This window comes from Aethina tumida, chromosome 1, assembly GCF_024364675.1.
Source record: "Aethina tumida isolate Nest 87 chromosome 1, icAetTumi1.1, whole genome shotgun sequence".
NCBI lineage: Eukaryota > Metazoa > Arthropoda > Insecta > Coleoptera > Nitidulidae > Aethina > Aethina tumida.
Genome location: NC_065435.1, coordinates 66,945,264 through 66,971,044, shown reverse-complemented (window position 1 = coordinate 66,971,044; position 25,781 = coordinate 66,945,264). Strand labels below are relative to the sequence as shown.

The window sequence follows — 25,781 nt, the reverse complement described above, 5'->3', positions numbered from 1 at the left end:
GTGAGACAAAATATTTGTTATGTTGCAACTTTAAATTAATCACTTCTTTTTGTTTCAGACCTGATATTTTAAGAAAGTGCAAAACATCTGCCCACACCAGTTCGTCATATATGCTCACCCTAGGATTATTCCATGATTGAAATGTTGTTCATATAAAGTCAATAGTTTTGATTTGCGGTTTTTAAACATTTTTAATAGTGGGTAGTTTGTTTTGTAGTTCTGATAATAGTTGTAATATTTTTGTTACTATTCATGTTTGAAAATAAATGCTTAAAAAAATTTACTTTGTTTTTTATATTGTATTTGTTGTTAAACAGTGACCATATTCAATATAGAAGCACTCCTTTAACTTTTTTATTATAAATTGATTTTATTGAATAATAATTGAAAAACATTTATATAATAAGTTCTTCATCATCTGATCAACTAAATTAACTAAATAATGGAATAAAATGTGAAATTATCTGAAAATATCAGATACTGCTTTAACTGTATTTAAAAGTGTGTTAGTGAGTGGTGTCATTTCTAAATAGTGTAACAGATAAAATTAAACTTATACTTCTTGTTGACACAAAGAATTAAACTAATTATGAAAACTAATCCGTTAAATTACTACCTGATATTGTGAGAAGTTTGTAATATTCTATTACCAGTATAAGGAATAAATTTATTAAAAAAATATAATTTAATTCAACCACAGTATTACACTAGTTTACAGCCAAATTATATTCATTTAAATCCGTTTAGGATATGTTCAACGTTCATCCAGGTGTCCAGAACAAATAAAGATGAGTAAATTATGCATCCAACGTTACATAATTCGTTTTAATTGGAAGAAAAATAGCTGAGTTACATCTGTTGAAACTTTAAATTTCATGTCAACAACAAATAATTCCAGTACCCCAGTTTTTTCGTTTTTAATCGGTAATTTCGAAAGGAAAATAAAAAAATGTCCGTATGTTTCACAGATTTAAAAAGTGTAAAGAACTTTTACGTTTACTGTAGATAAACCAGCGATGGTCTATCGTCCCTGAAGCTTTAATATCCTCTTTATATTTCAGTTATGTGTGTCTATATTTTTTAAGAAAGAAACTAAATGGGAAAAAATAAAATAAATAGAGTAGAAAATCTTAGATTGAATTTAGTCTAAATTGAAATATTGGGATATGTATTATACCAATTGCTTTGTAACTTTGAAATATTAATAATAATTGTAAGTAATTGTACATTTAACATCCAAAATTTGTTTTTCAGCTGTAACTCAGTTATTTTTCTTCCGATAGAAACAAATTAGATATCGTTGTATAAATAATATGCTTACTTTTCTAATGGAATTGAAAATATAAATTTGCCATTATCTAATGAATATAATTTTTACTCAAAAGTTGAAAGTTTATTTAAAATTTCTCAACTTTTGAATATAAAATATATTACTATAGACCTCTATAAGTTGATATATGAAACAATTTTTATGACGCAAACAGATTTTTATTCTCTTCCTTTTGTGCCATTCATTAAAATTGAATTAAAAATAAAAAGGCTTTGTACTTAAATACTGTATTTAAAATTTTGAAGTTTAATTTGAAATAATGTAATCTTAAAATGATTACGATGCCAGTGATAAAAAAGGAAGAATCCTTTTCTGTCAGAAAATATAAAATATTGTATATATTTATAAGAATATTCCCCTTTAGAAGCAGAGGGTTTTTAATTTAGATATTCCTTAAAATTATTATTTTTGAACGTATTAATATTAAACAATATAATGTATCAAAGAAATTTGGTAATTGAACATAAATTTCTTTTTACAATAATTTGTGAAACAATTGTATAAAGAAATAAAATAAAACATTTATATAACCTTAATCTATAACAATAAAAATAAAAATGTGAAAATGAAAAATAAAGGTACTTTATTAGTTATATATCTTATTTACACAATTAATAAATATTACTAATATATTGAACATATGGTCATCGTGTAAAAAAGCCTAACATAAATATGGCAATAGGCATGAATAGGTACACAAATTTATTTGGCGTTATGGTCGTGGCCGGATTGCAACCGTCCCCAGAACAAGTGAACACACAGGTACGATATTGCAATTCATCGCCGGGTTGTTTTACATAATTGCAGTAGTTGCCGAAATCCAGTGAAGAACAGAAACGCTTGGCTCCGACTCCTCCTAAAAATTTTATTATATTATTAACAATATAACAAGAGAATTAACAAGTGAATATTACCCTCGTTTCTTCCTATGTGTTTTACACAATATTTTGCACCATACACGTCGTCACACGGCTCTGGTTGTAGGTCTATATCGTTATTAAGCCATTCATTACACTGAAACGGTTTTGTTGGGTCACTGCCAGAACACTGGTAGCAATTGAGAGCCAGTCCTGAAAATTTGTATTGTTAATATTTTAAAACAATCAATGTACACAATTGTGTAATTTTAAAAACATTGGTAATAAGTAATATAGCGACTAGTATCTTAAAATTAACAATAATACAGGTTGATGTTGATGTTGACATCAATTAACATGTTATTGTTTGTAATTAATTTCAAATATTCTGTATAAGTAGCAACAAATTGTGGCAAATATAAATTAATTAAAATTTCTTAAGCAAAAAGTTCAGTAGAATAATTAAATGCATAGAATATTATTTATAACTGAAAATTATATGGAGTACATATCTAAAAACATTTTATATTTTTAGCTATTTATTTTGTATCAGTCATATAGCTCGTAAAAGGCAAAAAATTTTTATATATCTATTAATAACTTTCAATGTTTGAAATATTACTGTATGACCACAGTGCATATAAAATATAAACAAGTTATAAAAAGACTTTTCGTTGATAATTTCATTTGTATTGTTCCTGTAGCTCGCGAACGATAACACATATTTTGTAAATAATTTTCATGCTAGAGATAATATAATATAAGAATCCACGAGTTTTTTTTTGTTAGTAATTGTTTATTTTATTTCACCTCACACTATTATTAATAAATTTCATTCTAAGACAATTATTAGAGAGGCATGAATAATATTTAAAACTTTTGAAGCAACAAATTTAAATAACCCAACTGACTCACTGTTTTGTTTACCTACCTGTTGCTAGTAACGCAATGTTTCTTACCCACAATTTCTACTACAAATATATGGGTACTTACCAGTAGATATTAACATGAAAATCGCCAAAAATAAAAGTTGCACATTAACTGACATATTTACATTTGTTTATTTAGAAAACCACGCTTATTATAAAAGAACGGTCATCAGTGACCACTCCTTCAAACAGAACGAAGGCAACCTCGCCCGAAGTACCTTCGTGGAAGTCGATGGTTAATCATCGTTTAATTGGTTGGTGGGATTTAAAAGTTATGCAGCCACTATTGCGTTGTATGGTACCATGTAAAGGTACCACCTGGGATTTTAATGTAAAATATCATTATGAGACTTTAGTACCTGTTTGTACCAAATAGGTTTGACTTTTCTATTAAGTATATGCACTTGATAAGTATTAATATTTAAAAAAAGTATATAATAATCATTGATTGAAGTTTTCATGGAAAGAAAAATTTTATTTAACATAAATTCAATAGGATTTAAATCAGGTGATCTTGGAGGATGTTTAAGGTCTCAATACTCAGCGTTTGGAGCCTTTGGAACAACAAATTCCTTTTCATACTGTACGACGATTTCGTGGAATACCGAATCTGTGAAAAGAACAGATCTTCAGTCTGATAAACATGAGACCTATTCCCTTGCTTTGCTTACAAAAACATGCATGTGACAAATATCCCCATACTGTAACTGGTTTTGAGAAAGACGCTGTAAGATGCATACTCACTTTCATTCAATATGAGTATTAGAAGTTGACTCAGTTTGATAAAATCAAATATATATATATATAAGCGAGAAATAAAACACGATTTTAAACTGACACAAGATTCCAACATTCCAATTATTATACCCCTCTCATCTGGAGTTAATTTACGCCTAACCATAAACATCCGAATAAATTTTGACAAATATCTATGGAAACACTATTGTAATCAATATATATATAAACTAAATGTTTAAACATAATTTTATTCAAAATTAAATTAATTAAATTAAATTTAATAAAGATATTTCGATTGACAGTAAGTCTTATTCGTAAAATTTTTTCTCGATTTGGCATAAAATCCAAATCATAAATCCAATACATAAATGGTATTATTATGAAGTAAAATGCCATTAGATTGTTAATATTTCCAGTATAAAAAATGAAGAAAAGTTAAGGTAATCTTTCTCAAGTAAGAGAAGGCTCAATAAAGAAAGTTTTCATGTGTTGAAGTATTCGATTTATTTACTCCATTCAATTTTGCCTTGTTTACTAAATAAATAATACATTCTATAATCATCGTTCTTTGTTACTTTTAATGTTATTTAATAATAACGAAACACTATTTCACAGCACTGCTGTATTATCCAAAATTGAATATTTGAATAACGTTTTCGGTTTTCATCCATGGATTTGTTCCATCATCAAAATGCATTGGACACTGATCACCTAAAAATTAAAAAGTGGTGTAAATACAAATAAATCCATAGTAAACAATAACTTACGCTCTCTTTCGTATTCCTGCATTTCGAGAGCAACAGAAGCTCCTTCAGTATAATTCCATGACGTTACGTCCTGGTTTAGATCACAAAACGGCCCAATGGCTAAAACAATCAATAATATTAATTGAATTCAATTAATTTAATTTATTATATTACCTTGAGACATTAAAACTCTATTTAGGTCGGACCTTTGATAAACCCAGCATCTGTATTTGGACAAAGGATCCAATTCGTCATACGTAATAAGATATGACTTTAAGTTTTCTTTCCAATATCCAATGCATTTTAATTTGTAATCGGGATCGCCTAAAAGATACATGTGTTATTTTTATCGTCCATCTATTTGACTTCTCAAAATTCACTATAAATATCGACTGGCCTTCCCAAATGATCCACAGAAAGACAATAGTTTTCATCTATAGCAATTTCTTTTTGTTCAGTGTCGCACACTGAGAAGTCAGATATGTTCTGCTTGCAGTAGGTGTTTGGACGAGGACTCAAAGTCACACCACCAAGAATACTATAAACAAATTCCATTAGTGTCAGACATAAACCAAAATCTAAAAGTCTACCGAGTGACAAATGGAGCGTCGCCCTTTTGTGTAAAATTGAATTTTCCAGCCACTGGACATTTGATTGGAACCGGATTTTTCTTCAGGTAAAGATCGTATTTCCATTTAGCCTTGTTCGGGAACTGAACCCAAGAACACACTGTGCTAAAGCGGTCTTTTATAACAGCTATACCCTTTCGATAACGGATGACGTTGTGATGTTGTGGCACAAAGTCAAAACATATGTAATCTTTTTGACTGAAACATTTCAAATGTTAAAACTATAAAGATTATTTACACTTAGGACTAACCATCCATCTACTGTTAACCTTGACATCATAACTCTTGAATCCCTTTGTTCGCGACAAACATAGATGGTTCTGCGGTATCTTCCTTCATCCGGGTAATAAGTTTCAATGATGTGTGTCCCATTGATAAAAATATCGGCATCAATATTTGCAGTATTAATCCACTCACCGCTGAAATTTTGAGGCAATCTACAGCCTGGTTCTACCACTTCAGATTTTACTGAAAACATAACGGATAAATTTTATTCATAAGGATAAATTATACATGATTGTTACCTGGAGTAATGTGTAGCCTTTCAGGACTCTTTTCGACCGTTTTCAGAGTATTACATTCGGCAGTTATTGATACACCAATGTACAAGTCGTCGTCACGATTTTTCAGGAAACAACGGTACTTCTCGTCTTTACGAGACTCTTTTGTGTTCGCCACGGCGAAGTAATGATTTTTGCCCACAAACCAATCACCGAGACAACTGTATTCAACCACTGAAAATGTTAAAAATTAATTAAAACTTACCAAAGTTTAAATTATTATTCTAATTCTAAATTCTTTATTACCTTATAATTAATTAAATTTTTTATGAAATATTATAAGTCATTCACCTCCATCAAAAGTTCCTGTCATCCCCTGGCACTTTTTGTACGTAATATTAAACTTTTGATTGGTAATCAAAAACTGAGAACCTGCCGTTTGACAAGACCGAATCTGGGCGTCCGGATTTCGGCATTCTCCAGTAAATTTAAACCTGTTTTGATATGCGAAATTCCAAACTCCCTCAAGAGAAGACCTGCAATTCACCGGCACATAATTCTCGGAGAACAAAGTTATCAGTGGTTGATGCACGTCCAGTGCTCTGCAGACTCTTTCCACCGTGGCTTCGTGTTCCGGAAGATTTTGGCAAGATGCTGGAAATTAAATCATTTCAACACATTATTTTGATAATAATAAGAATAAATTCTTACTTTCCATTTTCTCGAGAACGTTAACAGTTCTTACAATAAGTTTCACGCAGGTGTAACACGAACTAGTCCTGAAGACCATGGTGTAATTTACATGGAGCCTGTCGCGATAATCGACGCACACACCTCTTCGAGTCATTGATGTATCATCCAATTCTGTAAGGGTGTTTCTTCCATTTTCCCATGAAAACCAAGCGCCTCGTAATATTTTCGGAATTGTACATCCTCCCATGCATTGTGTAACTAAAAATGACGAAACAAGTGCATCAAAGAGTATTATCTCGAATGTTGTTAAAAATGCCTAAAATTATAACAGATGCCATTAGCTATAATTTATGATCTTTCATCGCCTTCTGTGAATTTAAATCGATTATTTATTAGAAGTTTTTAATCATCAATCGTTTCCCACATTATAAAAAAAATTAGGAAACTGGCCGAGTGGTAGCAGCAAAAAAAATTGTCTGAATTCGAAAAACTTGAAAAAAAGTTATTCTAACGACAAAAAACAATCAAATCTTATCGTCAACTAAAATTAAAGTCAACCTGGAGGAAATTGGACTTGCTAAAATTAGGACTAATTCAAGATGGTTAGTGGATGAGAGTTCGGTTGACTCTAAATGATCAGTCTAAATTTAATTTATAAAAAAGGAATCTACTTATATTAAACATTCTACAGGGGCAAAACTATACAAAAAGTTTGTTATAGGCGCATAGAAACATGGTGATGGTTCATTTATGCTATGGGGATGCTTCAATTCCTTTGGTCCAAACACAAGTCAAAAATATATAATTTTGTCGTATATTCTGAAAATGTTCGAGTCTATACCACTGAAATGGGGCAAAATTATAAAAACAAAAAGGATATTATACAAAATGTTAATCATTAAATATCCCTTTCAAATTGAAGTTACTGTATTTATGTCCAGCTCAATTAAAAAAAATATATATGTAACATTTTATAGAATAAGAACACAATACTGTACAAAACAACAATAGTAAATTATTATGATGTTAACAATTCACATTAAATGAAAGAGTTTTAACTAAAATATATAATAACATTTTAAAAAGTTGTTATAACAAACGACCACTACTGCATATATGAAATTCGATAATAATAACAGATACATTAATGGAACAATTGATTTAAAACAATAATAGAAAATATATGATGAATTTAACATAATACGATAATAAAAAATAAACTGTTAATTTAAATAATCATATTCGTGCTAATAGTAATTATTACGAATATATGGGTATATATAAATTTGGGAACATAATAGAAAAATATATAGAATACTTTTAACAAAAACTGTTTGGGGCGGGATCACAATCACACACACGCCGTGAGTAAAGACGCTAACTTTAACTGAATGTGACTGACTTTTCTGCTTTATTTCTTGGCCTGCCTTTTTTCCAACAATACCCATCTAAACTTTTTTCAATCAAACTTTAAAATTATGACACTTTTTATGAATAATGATAATATTTGTTCTGAACAATATTTTTACTTCGCTTTAATCTGTTAATTAATCAAAAAAGCTTGATCATCATTAATTAATAAAAACAACTTGGGCTTCGAGTATTTTACTAAAATTTATAGAAAAAATAGGTGTTGCAAGTTGTAATTGCATTATAATTTGAATAGAAATTTTCTAAACATCAATGTAAATATTAAACGTTTTAGTATTGAGCTTGTTGTTTGTAATTATAGATAAGCATAAATAATGAGTCTTTAATTTAAGTAGTTAACCCTAGATGAACTTAATGATTTTATTGCAATCACTATTCAAAACCATTTCAAATTAAAAATTTGGTAACTAAAGTCTGGAATAATAATTATTTAAAAATGGGATTCTTAAATTAAAATATATTTTGGAACAAAATGATTAAAAAATGGTTTGTATGATTACCATAATTCGTAATAAAGAAAAAATATAAATAAAAAATCTAATAATTACTTTCAACAAAAATTTTTAAGTTTGTTTAAGAGGCATGGATAAGGTGAAAACATTCCATTCAATAACAAGCATATTTAAATTAACTTAAGAGAAATCGACATTCTGTTTTGTTTACATACCTGGTCCATGCGTAAACAAAATTTATAATAACAACTACGCAAGTACTTACCGTTAGATAGTAACAAAAAACTCGTCAAAACCAAAATTTTCACACTAAACGACATATTCATATTTATTCATTTCTTCAAACGAATCAGCCGCACCCGAAGTACCTTCCGGGAACCCGATATTCTTTGCAATGCTTCAATATTGTTCATACATTAAATACTTGTTGATGTTGTTTAAGAGAGTTAAGAGTTATGCAGCCCGAACTACATTGCCTAGTAACAGATAGAACTACCTGTGACTCTAGTACTACTGTGTATACATGGTACGTGAGTTACATCAGCGTCAGGGTTTTAGAGTGGCCGGACTGTTCAGTTTCATCGTAAAGACATAGTATATTAAACCCATTCAGTACAGTACACGATGAGATTCATAGAACATTGTGTTAGAACTATGGTGATGTTTGAAAACTCCTACAGATTAAATGTACAGATATTTCTACTACTATGAAGAAGATAATTGGAATTATTTAAAAAATCAATGGATATTATATTGTAACAAATCTATTGTCAAAATAAGTTCTTTGAACAAGTTGCATCAACAACAGAACTTTTAAATCAGTATCACTAAATTCCTTGAGAAATTAATAAGACAAGATTAATGAAAATTTAAAAAAACTTATACATCTATATTTTTCCAATCAATACTTGGCTCTACAAACAGTTTCCACCCTCCTTGACATAATTAAAATTATTCCATACCCCCAAATTTTGGTCATAGTTGTATTGAGTGTAAATTTATGTTTGAGAACAATACAATGGGATTGCATCTGATAAATGCAAATGCCATTGCATCCGAGTAATGTTATGATTTTGGAACGCCAAATTAAGGAGTCATACGGTGAAGTCAGGCATTTTCGCCTACAGAAACGAATTTTTGTTCGAATTATGTTTTAAATAAAATAATCAACTCGTGATGTTATCAAACATTTATAGTTTCTCAGTTTAATATGAGGAACTCCGTCTGTGTCTCTAAAAGATTCTACCCCACACTGTTACAGTACCTCCAAAAGCAACAATTGGTGCCATGTTTTGCTCAATATATCTCTCACCATGTTCGTGCCATGTTCAAATACGGTTGATATCATGTATATATGATATAATGTATACCCAAACTCATCTGTGAACAAACAATTACATGCTCTACGGGAAACCCGATGCTCCTTATTTAAAAGAGGGTGTCGAAAACCTCTTCCGATTCTAAGACCCGCTTCATGAATGTGGAAAAAGTGCGATTTCGTCTAGTAACAATAATCAGAAAATTGTTCTTCTGGTCGAAGTTCGTATATTAACCGATAACAATCGCCATTATAAGTAAAATCTTCAGTCTTCTTTTCGACGCTAAACAAAAGATTTATGATGAACCGAATAAAATGTATTTAAATTCACAAAATGATTTTTTTTGAAAATAAAAATTATAGAAGAAGTGAAAAGTTATTTATTTTTATGTCTATTAAATATGTAAAAATTAAAATAAATTTAATATATTAATCGTATAGTTCATATGCTGGTCAAAATAAAACATATTGAAAATATTTTTAAATTTATATAATCTAGGAAGTTTAAATAACCCACTTTAAAAGACACATAGTTTATTTAAAATGAATTAAAAGTAAGTATTAAATTTACATAGATAATCAAAAACAAATTGTTGTACAAAATTATTTATTGACATATAATAAAATCTTATGTACATTGTAACATATATAATTTTATAGAAAGTAAATTATAACCATAAAGATGGTGGCAAATATATTATAGTGATTCGTTTTTCCATAAGAGATCACACTAATAGCGTCCATTTGAATCCCTAAAATAAAAATTTGGTTAAATATGCTTAAAAATATACTTAATATAAGTTTGGTTTTGTATAAACAACATGTTACCTTTGGAAAGACAATATCTAAGTACAAAGATGAATTAGACTTGAAAGAACCACCACAAAATTTTAAACAACCAACAAATATAGTAATTACATCCATATACAGTATCAAAAATGATGAACGTGTCTACTCGCATATTGAGACGGAACATCAATACCCCTTTGTAAACAAAAAGGAAAGATATACATGCAATTATGTGGGCGGGCCGAACTGACTGGAGGGGATCATTTGGTTTTGCTGCGTTTAGCATGCGGTTCGTCTCCGCAGACGAGTCGGTGTCTTTGAACACATTATTTAATTATTTTTAGTTTTTTTTACTTATGCATTTATTTATTCAATTTAATTTTTGGGATACATTTTTATTTTGAAAAAAGTAGTTTATTTTGAGAATACTTATTTTTGTTTTTGATATACCCCCAAAAAATATTTCATTTTACAGATTGAAAATTATACAAAGTTACGGAATTTAAATGGAGCATCCGAAGAACTCGAACTACATCCCTACGCATACGGAGAGTTACTAAATGCATTCGCAAAGATTAATTTACATTGTGCGCCGGCGCGCACCAGCACGGCGCATTGTCTCTGAGAGTAGGGATTCTTACTACCGGGCAAAACTTTACTCTCTTTGTCGTGCATCCATCTCTTACAACATCCAGACACGGAGAGCATTTTTCGTACTGTATACACCGATGCATCAAAGACTCCAGAAGGCGTAGGTGCCACATTTATTTGTAGAGATTGTCAACATCTTTTTAAGCTCTCATCTGACGCCTCTATATACGTCATATTAAAGGAAATACAATGCATAAATAACAATGAAACAATGAGCAAAGCATAAATAGTTATAGATTCACTTCTACAAGCAATTAAAAACTGTTTTGTATGAAATTTAACAAAAAAAAAAAATAGTTTGTTTCATCTGGGCCCCTTTCCCATAGGCATCGTCGGTAACGAAATCACTGACAATGCAGCCAAATAGGGGATTACGTCAGAAGAAGCTCAACAAGAAAATAAGGTAACCCTGGCAGATACAAAAATCAAAATTAAAAATGCAGCTATGGCAAACAAATTGGGTAAATCTTAAAATTGAGTGATATTAAACGCCACGTCCTTAGCACTCCTAAAGAACCGATGACAAGAAAAGAACAGATTATAATAATCCGTCTTAGAATTGGTCATTCAAAACACACACCTTCTAAGCGCCGAAGAACCACCATTTTGCGAGATCTGCCATAGTCGACTAACTGTAAAACATATACTGACCGAATGTGAACAATTCCGAGAAGAAAGAACAAAAAACAACATACCCAACACTATCCAGGAAATCTTAGAAGACAAAATATCAATAATACAATAACTAAAAATATTCAAATGTATAATAAGTTATAATGAAAAACTATATATACATATTCGCTAATAACCCTTAAGTGGTTGATACGATTAATAATAATAAAAAAAACATTATGTTACAGTGGTGGAAAAAAGTATAGAATATTTTTAAAAATTGGATTATTATATCGTGGAACTTTTCATATCTGTTGTAATGGTGTTAAATAAATTTGGTAGTTTGTATTTGCCGTCCGGCATATTAGTATTGCCACTCATCGTTATATGTTTAGGTCTTTTTATAGGATACGTTTTTCGACATGAAAAAAATTATGGAATTTTATTTTTTTTTTTTGCGGTCAGTTATACTTAAATTCTTAATATTTTCTGTATCAAAGTACTAATGACTTTGACCTTTACTTTTCACTACAATTTAGGAAAAGAGTATTTGAGCTTTGTGGAATTGGCCGAATGCAATGTGACGTGGCAAAAACATTAAACATTATTCACAATAATTTTTTGAAGATTTTGTGTAAATTCCGCACTCAAGGTGGTAATGAAAATCGACGCAAACCAGGACATCCCAAGATAGATAGAATTATCTCTTATGAGCTCTCCCTCATAGATCTTCCCAAAACATCAAGCCCGATGAAATTTCGATACAATTTAATGTTAGCAGCAGAATAGTGACCATTATGGTTTAGGGATGCTTTTATAGATTCAAAGTTGAACTCTTTATTCAAGTGAAGGGTAAAATGGATCGTTTTAAAGGACATTCTGGAAAACACAACATGTTTCCATTTGCCAAGAAATAGATGCAACTTATCAATCCAAAACACATATCTGAAATTATTAAAGAGTAGTTTCTAATGAAAAACTTCACTGAGCTTAAAAGTCTCAGTACCCCGATATAAATCTAAAATATAATATATAAATATATAAAATATTGAAATATTTGAGTTATGTTAATTTTGTATGAATATTAATAAAATATTCCATATTTTTTTCCAGAACAAATTCATTTTTTATCAAAAAAGTAAAAACCTGTGTATGTAATGATCACTGCGATTAATGGACAGCAAATTAGATTTCTTTAGATTTACAACATATTAGGAAAAATAAATATATAATATAAATGTTACTTATAAGAAGTAAATAAATATTCCATACTTTTTTCCACCACCATGTTATGACTTTATTTTTTTTAATATATTCATTATAAAAAATGAAGTTTTAGTAAAAAAATATTAAGAAAAAAATTTGTTGTGCATATTATTTATTTTTATTAATATTAATAACGACAAATGGGGCACTAAAAAAGGAAAAATAAAATTTTCTTGTAGACATTTTAATCAGACGTGTTTTAGAGTGTGGAGTTTAATCTAACACTATTTGTCTTCAGTAATGACCAACATTAGTCAATAATGTACGATCCAAATTGTGTCGACTGATTAAATTTACATTTTCCTTTAACTGGGATGGATTGATTGACTTTTTAACGAATCTGGTGGAGAAGAATTGAGAGAACTCGAGAAAATATTCACAATGTGTATAATCCACAAAGTATCTAAAAAATGGTAAACGTATTTGCGTGTTAGTATAAGCGTAACTAATGCTTTTATGATCCACCGTGGAAAAATAGTAATATCATTCATCAATTTATAATATGAAAACATAAGAAATGAAAGCAGTTAAATTCTTGTAAACTAAAATAGTTTATGGAACATTTTAACAGGACTCATTTGTCCGAGTTACTTAAATCTTGCATTTGCATAAAACGGAGTAAGATAAATGCTTCACACACACCACCTCATAATTCTTCCGAAATGAATTGCCGCAACCACATTTCATGCAAAAATTACAATACAGTGCATTATATACAATACCACGTTATAAATAATGGTACTTACAACTGGAATCCAATGGTCTTTGATGTTGATTTATGTCCCAGTCGAATCTTGAATCGGCCACGTTGGTGGAGTAACCTTGTACATCGTATCTATATACGTTGGGCTTAATTTTCTTCAAATCGACGCTCTTTTCACAGCTCCTATGGTAGACATCGAACAAAGTGACAGAGCAACGAATTTTCAGCTTATCGTTGATAAAATGGGTACTACTTAAGTTGAATCCAATTACAGAAACCGTCCTGAAGTAGGAAAAATCTTATATCTGACAATGATAATGATAATGAGTTTAATTCTTACAATCCTTCAGAATAGTTTGTTCTGGATGTGTTCAATGGAATACCGTTCAAGTACCACGTAATATTCACGGCTGGATCTGAACCAAATGATGTGCAATTTGCGTCGATGGATTCGTCGAGTTTGTAGCGACTTTTCAAACCGTTTATTTGGGGATCGGTTTTTGGCAAATCTACAACCTAATATTTATACTCATAAAACATGCAATTTTTGTTCATGTTATTTTTCAATTTAAATTTGAAATATTATTTTAATTTTATTCAGAAATTTTTGTCAAAGATAAAATCACTTATTTTAACTCTATTTAGTTATGTTTTATAATTTATAAAATTAAAGCGTGATTTCCTGAAGAGAGCTAAAACTGATTGACAAAATCGATAATTGCAATTACAGATCGGCACTTAAACTTGGTAAATAAATTATAACTAACCTGTAAATAAAATGTTTTGGAACCGGTAGAAAAATTTGGCTGGTCTGCAGAAACTTCACAGGAATATGTGCCAGAGGCTTGTTTAGTAACATTTTGCAGAACAATCTGGAACATTACACCGTTATGATGGATATCAAATGTACTCAGTGACATAGAAAATAGAACTCATAAACCCAGTGGTCCCATTTTGACAAAATTTAGTGTTAGTGGATAAGTATCCATGTGACGATTTTAAGAGCTATTTGTGGAATAGATTTTATGATGCAATTTGTGCGTGTGTGCAAAATTCATATAATGTACACAGTGCAGTTTTCAGTTCATTTTTGTCGTATTTAAAGGAATCTTTCATTCATCTCAAATACCGTTAGTTCGAAGGCAAATATAAATCATCTAAGAGAGTTTGATATAGAATTGTTGACATAAAGGAAGCAGGACTTGTGGAATTTGCTAATCGGATGAACCGGAAGCGAAACACTGTCTATAACTGCTGGAAAGCATGTTCTTAAGAATGTCGTGGATCGACTCGTGCAATTATTAAACAGTAGTTTATAGAAAAAGGCAGATTTCGTACCAGGCGAAGTGTTATGCTTCCTCTCATCATCGTCAGAGATTTGAGATATGGACAGGAGACATTGACGGTCCCCATCAACCAGAGTGGCATGGTATGAGCTACCTTAAGACGAAATTGACCAGTTAGATCAATTCCAAGGCGTGATCATCGTCTAATTCATTATCACGTCTTTTGAAGTGAATTTGAATTATAACAAATATATTATCAAAAAAATTAATAATAAAGCTAATATCACAAATTTTTTTTTGGGAAATTAATAAAAACTAAATTAATTAAAATTATAAAAGAAAATATTAAGAACTACATTTTTGTTGTCAGAACTTGGTCGGTGCCCTCTTGCTCTATCAATAGCTACCACCTTCTTTGGCATACTTAAAATTAGTGAATAAATTCTTAATCCATAGCTTTAGTAGTAGCAGTAGTAAGCTCCTCCAAATTTTGATGCCAATGGTTTCAAGGCTAAATTTATCTCTGAAGAGGTTACCATATGTGTTCAATTGAATTGCAGTCTGATAAATGTCACTTCATCCGAGTAATGTCATGATTTTCCAACGCCTTTATAAGCCTTGCACGGTGGGGTCGGGTAATGTTATTTAAGAAAACGAAATCTGTTCCAAATTCTTGAGCAAATGGAATAATAATTGGTTGAATAACCATCTCGTGTCTCTAAAGAAATTAAATCCCACACTGTTGGAGAACCACCTCCAAAAGTAACAGTTAGAGTCATGTTTCCTTCACACCATGTCCAAATACGGCTATCTGAGTGATAGAATCTGTGTCTAGATTCATCTGTGAAGGGGATGATTGTTGTCCCATTCTCTGCAAACAATCCGATGCTCCCTGTTTATCAGAGAATTTCGAAAACGTCTTCTATATACTAAATTCATGGTAGACAAAATAACAGTGATTACAGCGTCTGCACGAAGCCCATGTAGAGAATATGTGACTTCGTTTAACAGAAATAATCAGAAAACGCTGCTGACTTCTGCTTTTATCTCATTGGCGACCACCACCATGTCGTATATTGGCATTACTAGTTTACCGATAACAATTCCAAATGCAACTTACAATACTTTGTGAGATTGTCATGTTCTAAATTTGCAAATAAAGGCATAACCTTCAGAATATTTTACGCTGCTAAACAACGGACAGGTTAAGACAGAATCGAAGAAAATGTGTTCAAATCCACATAATTCGTTTTTTGTAAATAAATTAAAGAAGAATAGAATTTTATTTATTTTTATGTTATGTATTAAATATATAAAAGTAAAATAAATTTAAAATACTAACCGTTTAGGGTTGAAAATATTCCAATAATATTACTGGTCAAAATAAAACATAGAAAATATGTTTAAATCTTAGGTAATTCAAATTATCCTCATCAAAAGACGTAAAATTATTGATAATAATCAATATTTTTGTCAGAATATTTAACTATTTACATAATATTCACCAAAAATTATTTAAATCTGACCGCTGGGGTATTCTATTTTTTCTATCACTGAGTATAATTCACACACTGGCAATTAACAAAGAATTTTAGTTAAATTTGTAAATAATTTGTAATTTTTTTACATATAACTACGTCAGTTTTGAAACTGTTGTTGAATTTTAACAAGAAACCTGCGTTCTGTTGCACCTCTCTTCTAAAACTTGAAGTCCACGAATTTTGAACGTCCTCTTGCGGGGCTTCTCCAAAGGAACGAACCGAAAAAACTCGGCAGTTTTTTTGTACCACTTCACCGAATAAAGACCGGCACCTTCCAAATCGTAGAAGCAACAGATAACCGCATCTTCACCGGCCACAACGGCTTTCGGAATTTTCACCTGGACGTTCTTCAATGCAAATGTTCCTGGGAAAAATATCAAAACTATTTTTTAATTTAAAAAATCACTAAGTTTATTCAAAAAGGTTTTGTTAAAATACAATATCTTTATTTATTAAATTAAAATATTGACCTATTGTAGTAAAACAAACAAATAATATTCGAATATAAAAATAATTATTTAATCATATTCTGTTTGCATTAGTTTTATCGGTTTTAATTTAATTCACCGGATTTATAAATCATGATTATTTATAATTATTATTCAGTTGCATATCATACATATTTCATTACTTTGCCAATTATTATATAAATATTGAGTCCGAATCCAATATCTTTTTTATTTATATAATATACACCTAATTATTATTCCGTACGTCAGTAAATATTCTGGTTGCAGTTCTCCATCAGTAATTTATTATGCAGTAAATTATCTGGGAGAAATAAATCACATGGATGTTACATGTGTGTGTAGATCAGAATACACACAGCAATGCTTCAACTGAAATTACAAAATTTTTTAACATATTCAATGGCTTGTGAGTTATTAACGTTTTTATCTCATTCATAATTTATGATGTTTACTTCACTAAACGTTTTAATAAGATGCTCCTTTGAAGTATAGTAACTTGAAGACCTTTGACTAAACTTAATATAGAAGAAGCTAATGGGCGTGGACATAACTTTAGATCAAAGAGAAATTTCAATGGACACATAGGCATTCCACCTTAATTACACTCTATAATCTTAAAATTCGATTCGAAATTATAGTACGAAAGATATTTTAAGATACGCATTTTTTAAATATATTTTTCTGCTGCTCAAAACATAGTAATTTGACATGACATTAAAACTCATTTATTTTATAACACATTTATTAATATTAAATATTGAACTAAAGAAATAATTAATTTTAAATTACTTTAATTCATTATACCATTTATACCAATTATTTACGGTTCTCTGCAATTTGATCATTACCTATATTCGGAGATTACTTTACCTTTTAATTATAAAAGTGCATTCATTTTATAAGACATGAATAATTAGCTAATTAAATCCTGTCTGGCTCATTTAAAATGGAAACAACCCTACTACTTTTTTATTTATAATTGTATTTTAATGAATAACACTGGTTTACAAATTTCAACTTTTGAATTATAAAATTTATTTAAAACGGCGTCCAGAATTAACTTTAATTTTACTTGAGAAATATTTCCTTTAAAAGACAAAAGAACACGTCAGTACATATTTTGGAAAATATTTAAGTTCCACCTCTTGAAATAAATGTGATGCATTTTGATTAATATTTAAAAAAAAAATTCAAAAAGTTTTATATTTTTAATCGAAAGATTTAATCAATTACAACAACTTTAATTGTATGGGTAGTATATTAAAAGGCTACTTCCTGTGAAATAAATTTCAGTTCAAGCTGATGTTTCAACTTATTTACGTTTTATAACGAGAATATATTTAATGAGTGAGTTCACTTAGAAATGTTCAAGGCAATAATGTATTTGGAACAATACAATTGTCCAATTACTTGAAAAAGATCAACACAGGCATTCCAAATATTCAATTCAATTTCTCTTCAGCCATTTGCTTTTCTTCTTAGAATCTATGAACAAAGTAAAAAGTTCAACCAACAGATAAATAAAAATAATATTACAAAGCTTCAAGGAGAAGCAAATGATGGTCGACTATATCCGGTTCCTTATACGAGAAGATCCGACCGATAGAAAACATAAAAGCTCAAGTCGAAGCTCTTTACGTAGTAAATATTCATTTATTTTTCTTTCAATCCAATATTTTCATTATGTATCCAATCTTGGACTATCAAGGCTTGAAATGTTTATAAATGAATAGATTATCGATTAAATTTATGATATTATGAAGGAATTTAAATTTTCTACAGCTGCAACTCACATATTTTTCTTCCGATATAAACAAATTAGATACCGTCGGATTCACAATTTACTCACCGTTCTAACGAAATGATGATGAATGGCGTTATTCATCTCGATCGGGCTAGTCGTTTATTTTGGACGCCGCCGTATTAAGTAAAATGATAAACCGGAAAACCCAAATTTGTCATTAATTTAATAACTTTTAATTAAATTTTATTTTCGTTTTCAGGTCAGCCTAATCATTTTAAATATATATAAAAGAAAGTTTCTATATTTTTGCTGTAACAGTCAAAGGACAATCAGTGTTATAAAAGTACCCGACAAAGGCTTATTATATTATTGTTTACAGTCGAAAAATTGAGCATTTTTTATGAAAAAAGTTCTCACTTGAATTTAATATTCCTCAAAGTAAATACCAAATTAAAAATCACATTTTTTCAGTAAATTTATGTCTTCCTATTATTGAACATACTGAATCAAACATTTTAAAACATTGAAAGTTATTTTATTTGTAGATTGAAGCAGTGATTTATTTTACCTGAAAAACAACTGTATTTTGACCAAAAATATATCGTTTCAGGAAAATATTATGAGCAAATTCTACGCAAGGAACACGCAACACAAACATTATGGTCATTAGAACACCTAATTCATTTAAACTATGTTTATTTCATTGAAACCAAGCAAAAACTGTATGAACTGAATAAGTACCACATAAAAATATGTTTCTTAAAAAATATGTATGCTTTATTTATGAAGCTACTTCGTGAAAAATTTTCTTCTTGGTATAAATTTGAATAAAATTGATTAATTCATATAAAAACTTATCGTAGAGTGTTCCTCTTAATTATACATTCATTACTTTGATGAAAATTCAACCAGAAAATTTTAATATGGCACAATTTATGTCCCTATAAGCACATATTAAAAAATTAAATAATTTTAATGAGCAAAAATTTAAGATAAAAAGATGCACATAATAAGTTTGGAAAATGGTTATAAAAAGCTTTATTTTCTTTACTTTTTAGGCGATAATAGTAATTAGTAATACTAGTTTTTATAACAAACCTGTTAATTTTTTGACAGGTTCGGTGAAGTTAAATGAAAGGAAATTTAACTTACATAATTTTTGATTATATTAATTTAAAACTATTTACCATAAATCAAGTTACTAATTAATATATAAATTTTATTTATTAAACTTTAATTTACTCCCAATTATTAATGAATGAACGAAGGATAGATACTAGGAATCGAACTCCTTAAACACTTGAATTTCCGTTTTTCACTTGAAAAAAGATTTCATCACGTTAAGTGATAATATATCTTCCAGTAATTTCAAAAAGTACATTCCTGTAATGTTTTAGCTTGTACTTACGTTTTACGTTCAAGGTTGAGCGTTGAGCTTCAATATGGCAAATGCACATTTGATGGCGATTTTACAAAATGGCATATTTACAATCGTTTACATATTTTTTGCAATAAAGTGAGACTTTCATCTTTACAATTTAAAATTGTATGTATCTGAAAGTATGATATGTGCATGTATCATTAAGCTGGGCTCAATTAAACATTTTTAATGAATACTTAAAATTCGCTTTGACGGATAAAAAGATTTAAGAGATTTTTTTATTGGATGCATTTGCAGGGATGTAGTTTCCAAATGTATAGCTTCAAAAAAAAAAAAACATTTTTATATTTTGCCCATTGAAGATGGTTATCAATTAGATAATAACTATATCAATTAATATGTAGCTATTCGCTCATTTTTAATTTTGGATATTTGTATCGAAATAAAACAATTTATTTCAAGAACTTGCACATTTACAATAATTACATTCAAAGACGACAATAAATAGAAATAGAATCAAGTAAATACAGTAAACATAAATTAAAAATTCGTTCGCAGACGGTTCAATGGCCCATACATACATGAATAGTTCCTATTTAAATAATTTGATATTATTGATTTCCTTAATGCGCTTAATTTGTTGAAACTCAACTAAGTAATAACAACATCTTTCAAAGCCTGACAAATTATTAATAAGACACTCAACAGACATCAGAATTATAATATAACAGTATGATTTTAGCAGTAAACTTTTCTGTGTTACAAAAATCTGACTGATCTTCAATATGTCTCGACAAAAATTCAAAGTAAGTAAGGTCAGCGACAGATCTGCAGTTACACTTCGAATTCAGAATCGCTTGCGATCCATTATTACTCTCCGTCCTTTTTACTTTAATACCAGTCGTGTTTTATAATTTTTTTAATTAAATATTTTAATGTTTAAATGTGTGTTCTTATGAACAAAATGAATCATCATATTAGTTGTTAGAATTGGTAACAGTTAAACTCCATTAAATCGATATTTTTATGAATTAAAATGCAAAACGTTGAAAGGTTTTAACAATAGTACAATTTTATAACGATTACATATATATAAATACATTCTCTTTGTTAGTTTATTCACAATAAAAAGAAATCAACTGTAAATGTATGCTCTTTCGAGTGTAGAAAATATATAAAAATAAAAGCATTCAAAAAAGATAGGAGTTTTATATGCACTATAATAAAAACAGTTTTATATACCTAAAAATTTAAAAATATGGCATGAGAAAACATTATTGTATGAAATATGTTTAATAGTGCTGACGTGAATTTTAAAAATAACTTTCAATATGTTGTGTCAAGTATGAACATAATTGTGACAGTACATAAATGGCGTTTTGCTATTGAAATTTATACAACAACAAAAGCAAATGTTATTATAAAACGAAGAATTATAAAATTCCCATTTGCCACTGCAACCTATAAAAAAGTATATTAATGTTGTAACATAGACAATAAAATGTATATTTATTATAATTCCTCCCAACATTTCTCATTTAAATACCATTTGTTAACAAAGCTGAGCTTTTATTTGTCTACGTTCAAATCAAATCGTATTTCATTTGTAGCTTCACTATTTCAATTTAATTAATTTTATTTCAGGATTTGTATTTTATTTAGTCAATTAATCTAATGTACTATTTGCAATTTAAATATAGATAGTTTTTTAAATAAAAATGCTTAATTAGTTATGGATTTTACAATAACAATTTTACAATTTCTTAATTTTAGACACTCTTTCACTTATTCCAAACAAAAGATATTAAAAGCAACACCTTTTTAAATAAAATTGATTAATTATATAGAAACTGTTTTGAACTCAAATCAAACAAAACGTTTGATACAAAGAAATGCTTAAAACAATAAACAGTAAATTCAAGTAACTGTTAAGGTTTCCAATATTAACTAAACAATACATTTCAAAGAACAAAAATGAAAATAAGTTTCCTCTGCTTTCGACTTGAATTTTTGCCATTCTGGAGTTTACAACCTTTACTTAGCTTGAACTTTTCAACGAAATTGTTTTCTTGTATATTATGTATAATACTGTCTTAGTACGCAACTAACTACACAATATTGTTATTATATTATTTTTTTTGTGTGTTATATTGTAGTTTAGTATAAAGCGCAGATGTAATTTTGTATTTTATCAACGGGGTCAAATTTGGTAAAAATAATTTTTTCACATTGATCTGTAATTAATTTATAAATTGTTTATCAATTTGTAGTTTAATTTTCATAGTTATTATCTAAAGCATTATGTCTATACCTATTTATTGTTAAACATGCATGCATATATGTATTATCAGGAATATTTATTTAATCAAATCAAATTACATATCTATGTTAATTAATAGTTAATGTATTTTGTAACAAAACAAGAGCAAAATATATTTATTAGAATACATCAAACATTTCATCAAGTATTCGTATAGAATAATTTGAAATTTTTGGTGCAGGAAGTATAAAAAGCAGGAGGAAAGGAAAACGTGACAGGAAATTTATCTCATAATTTATTTTTTGAGGCTTAAGACTTAAGAATTCAATTTTGCTTTTACACTTCGTACATAAAAGGTAGAGACACGCTTAAAAGAAAATTTAGAGAAGATAGTAAGATTTTAACAAACAAAAAAACCTTTACATTAATAGAAAATAAATATCAAGATAAATGACAATTTACAGAAAAGTAAAATAATTTTTAATAACTTGAATTATAGTTCAAGTCTCATAAATACACACTTTATTTGTATGTAAAATATAAACTTGGTACATAAAAAGTAGAGAAATGGTTAAGAGAAATTTTAAAAAAGATAAAGAGATTTGAATAAATACAAATGCCTTTATATTCATAAAAAATAAAAATCAAGATAAATAACAATCCAAATTAACAATAAGGATTATTATTGTGTTTAAAGAATTAAAAATATAAAAGTGATTCTGATAATAATAATTGTAAATACATTTAAATTATAATTAAAAACATAATAAACGACAGAATTTAATGAATTTAATTTCTTTAATAACTGCACCTATCTAAAATTTAAGTCTCATATACTTTATTTGTGTATCAAATAGTTTATATAAAAATATCATAACAATATAAATGAAATAAGATTCAGTAAGCTTAAAAAAATAGACATACTAAGTTAAAACTAACTTAAAATATTCTTAAATTTAAAATTTATAAGTTTAGGTTATTAAAAACCATAAAAGTAGTATACGGAATTTAAAATATTTAATTAAAAAAACTATAATAAATCATACTATTTTAAAAATAAAATAGTATTTAATTCCATAAATAATTAATAATTTTTTTAATAATATATTTTTATTTTAATATATATAATAATATATATATATATATATATATATATATATATATATATATATATATTTATATAATATATAATAATTATAATATAAAGATAATGTATATATATATATATATATATATATATATATATATATATATATATATATATATATATATATATATATATATAATATATAATAATTATATAAAATGTTTTAAATACACAAATTATTAAGTTTTTTCAGAAAATTTTTGATTTTAGTAATACTAAAACCATGAAACACTGAATATACTGTACTAAAACTAAATAATTGTTATAAAGATGAGATTATACGAGTATTAAAATTATTTTAAACTTAAATCGCCTTTTACACGATATAAAACAAAAAAAAATGATTATTTAATTTCTAAAACATTTCCGTATAAAACATATCATGCACAACCTATGCTACCCAAAAACATCAATCACCGACAAACATATTTACCTTCGATGTAAACACAAATAACAAATCCGACCCACATCATCCCAAGGTGGCATCCCATATCTCGACGCGGAAGTTCTTCAACCGACTATACTACCAGAACGAGCGACACATCTCGAAAGTTTCCGGTCTCCAGCCGCATTCCTCAAAGGTTAAACGATTCTCTGCCAAACTCCAAACTTCCTCTTCTGGTTTCGGGACGACGCGTCGCAACTTTGGGGAGATTGCGCCCTGCATACCCCGTACGTCCTACAGGTGGGCGATTGTTGTTACACCCGCTAATCACGGTAAACCCATTAATGGGGTGATCGGGGAATGTCATGTAGTCATGACTATAAATTTTAATAAACAATTTGTTTGTACAATAAACCAGGTCGGTGGGTCATTAATTTTTATTAACGCCACCTTCCGTTTTACTTACCTTTTGGTCCCTGTATATGTAATAAAATAATCTTAATTTTAAAGTATTCAAGTGTAATTAAATTAAATAAATAAATATTAAGTACACGAACAAAATCTATATTTTTATCTCTTAACCATCGAATAATTTTATCCTAGATATACATTTTAATTTATAACATCAATATAAAAACATTTTTCATTGTCGAGTAGTTCATTGGATCCTCTCTCTATTCAACTGATTGAAATAAAAATAATAATCAGATTCTAGGTGTTTACATCTAATAGCAATATAAATTATAATTACAGTTACGAGTAACAATGAGACAATGGTCCCACTTATGATAAAAATTGTGGTGTGGTTTTCCTCCTCATAATAAACTACATCTAAAAATAGCAATTTAAATGATTCACTTAATTAAAAATAAACTTACTTTGAAATTGCTGTTTACTGATATTACAGTCCTTGAAAACTGGTGTGTCTGAAATTAACAATTTTCAAAGATTTTAACTTTTTTTGGATAAGAACTTACCAGTTAAAATATATGTACTAGCAATATAATAATGTGATATGACGCATAAGTCATTATTCAAGACAACAAGAATTACTTTTTTAGATTCATCACATACTTCAAACGTCTTCCATTTATAATAATCATCATTAATATAGATCTAAAACGTATCTTTAATGTATATAACGATTTAATATATATGGTGATTCATTTAACCTTATAACCTTAATAATTCGAATTGCGAAAGAAATTAGTTCTTTGGTTTATATATTTATTTTATGGTTTTATTACAAAAATCACAACATAATGTAAAAAAATCGAAACAAAACGAATTTTTAGAATAAATAACACAAATATTAAATATATATGTCGGTAATTAAGAATTTAATTTTCTTTATTACTGTGCCGTCTATCACGAAAAAAATGTTTCAGACAAATTCTGTGTATTTTTAACCTCAAAATACGAATCCGTAATAAAAAAATAGAGGCTTTTATTTAATATTACAAAGTTACTCCATTAGTGTATTTCACCCACGAAAATATTTAATTTTGATTATAAACATATTTTTCATAGGGAGTTTGTTACTCGATATATTTGAGAGTTTCAGATTAAATAAATCATCCTGTACATAGTAAACAGAAATTATTTTCTTACCGTAATGCCATTAAGTCGTAGATATATATATTCGCAGTGAAATTTTAATGAAACGTAAAAACAAGTATTGTTTTTGTCAAAATGAAATACTTTTGGAGTACTAAACATAAAAATTTTGGCTAAAAATGAATAATATGATTACTTTTTAACCAAATGTTGATTAGAAATAGATATTAATAATAATTTTATATTTAAATCAACATGCCAAAAAATAATGAAAAATGTAAAATTTTCTTACTAATATGGAACTTCCAGGACGTCCAATTTGTAACACTAATTGAAAAATCTTTCTGATTCATTGTATCTATGTAA

General features: G+C 28.3%; 3 protein-coding genes across 4 annotated transcripts; all 3 read right to left on the bottom strand.

Moving 5' to 3' along the window:
- Positions 1–1,896: 1,896 nt before the first annotated feature.
- Positions 1,897–3,339, bottom strand: LOC109608736 (uncharacterized). Its single transcript, XM_020025265.2, has 3 exons — positions 3,181–3,339; positions 2,245–2,400; positions 1,897–2,186 (listed from the first exon to the last, which is right to left on the bottom strand). Exons 1-3 carry the CDS (start codon positions 3,233–3,235, stop codon positions 1,975–1,977), a joined length of 423 nt encoding a protein of 140 aa, XP_019880824.1. The 5' UTR covers positions 3,236–3,339; the 3' UTR covers positions 1,897–1,974.
- Positions 3,340–4,341: 1,002 nt separating this feature from the next.
- Positions 4,342–8,723, bottom strand: LOC109608713 (uncharacterized). Its single transcript, XM_020025239.2, has 10 exons — positions 8,571–8,723; positions 6,441–6,680; positions 6,081–6,383; positions 5,754–5,963; positions 5,481–5,697; positions 5,191–5,427; positions 4,981–5,138; positions 4,775–4,924; positions 4,622–4,720; positions 4,342–4,565 (listed from the first exon to the last, which is right to left on the bottom strand). The coding sequence occupies exons 1-10, from the start codon at positions 8,629–8,631 to the stop codon at positions 4,480–4,482; spliced, it is 1,761 nt and encodes a 586-aa protein (XP_019880798.1). The 5' UTR covers positions 8,632–8,723; the 3' UTR covers positions 4,342–4,479.
- Positions 8,724–10,213: 1,490 nt separating this feature from the next.
- On the bottom strand, positions 10,214–24,387 carry LOC109608695 (tyrosine-protein phosphatase non-receptor type substrate 1-like). 2 transcript variants are annotated; one of them, XM_049961220.1, is made up of 6 exons: positions 23,907–24,387; positions 16,606–16,835; positions 14,412–14,516; positions 13,985–14,160; positions 13,688–13,926; positions 10,214–10,375 (listed from the first exon to the last, which is right to left on the bottom strand). In XM_049961220.1, the coding sequence occupies exons 1-6, from the start codon at positions 23,962–23,964 to the stop codon at positions 10,278–10,280; spliced, it is 906 nt and encodes a 301-aa protein (XP_049817177.1). In that variant the 5' UTR covers positions 23,965–24,387; the 3' UTR covers positions 10,214–10,277. The 2 variants fall into 2 exon arrangements, with proteins under 2 accessions (XP_049817177.1, XP_019880776.2); XM_020025217.2 differs by lacking the exons at positions 16,606–16,835; positions 23,907–24,387 and adding an exon at positions 14,983–15,087.
- Positions 24,388–25,781: the final 1,394 nt, after the last annotated feature.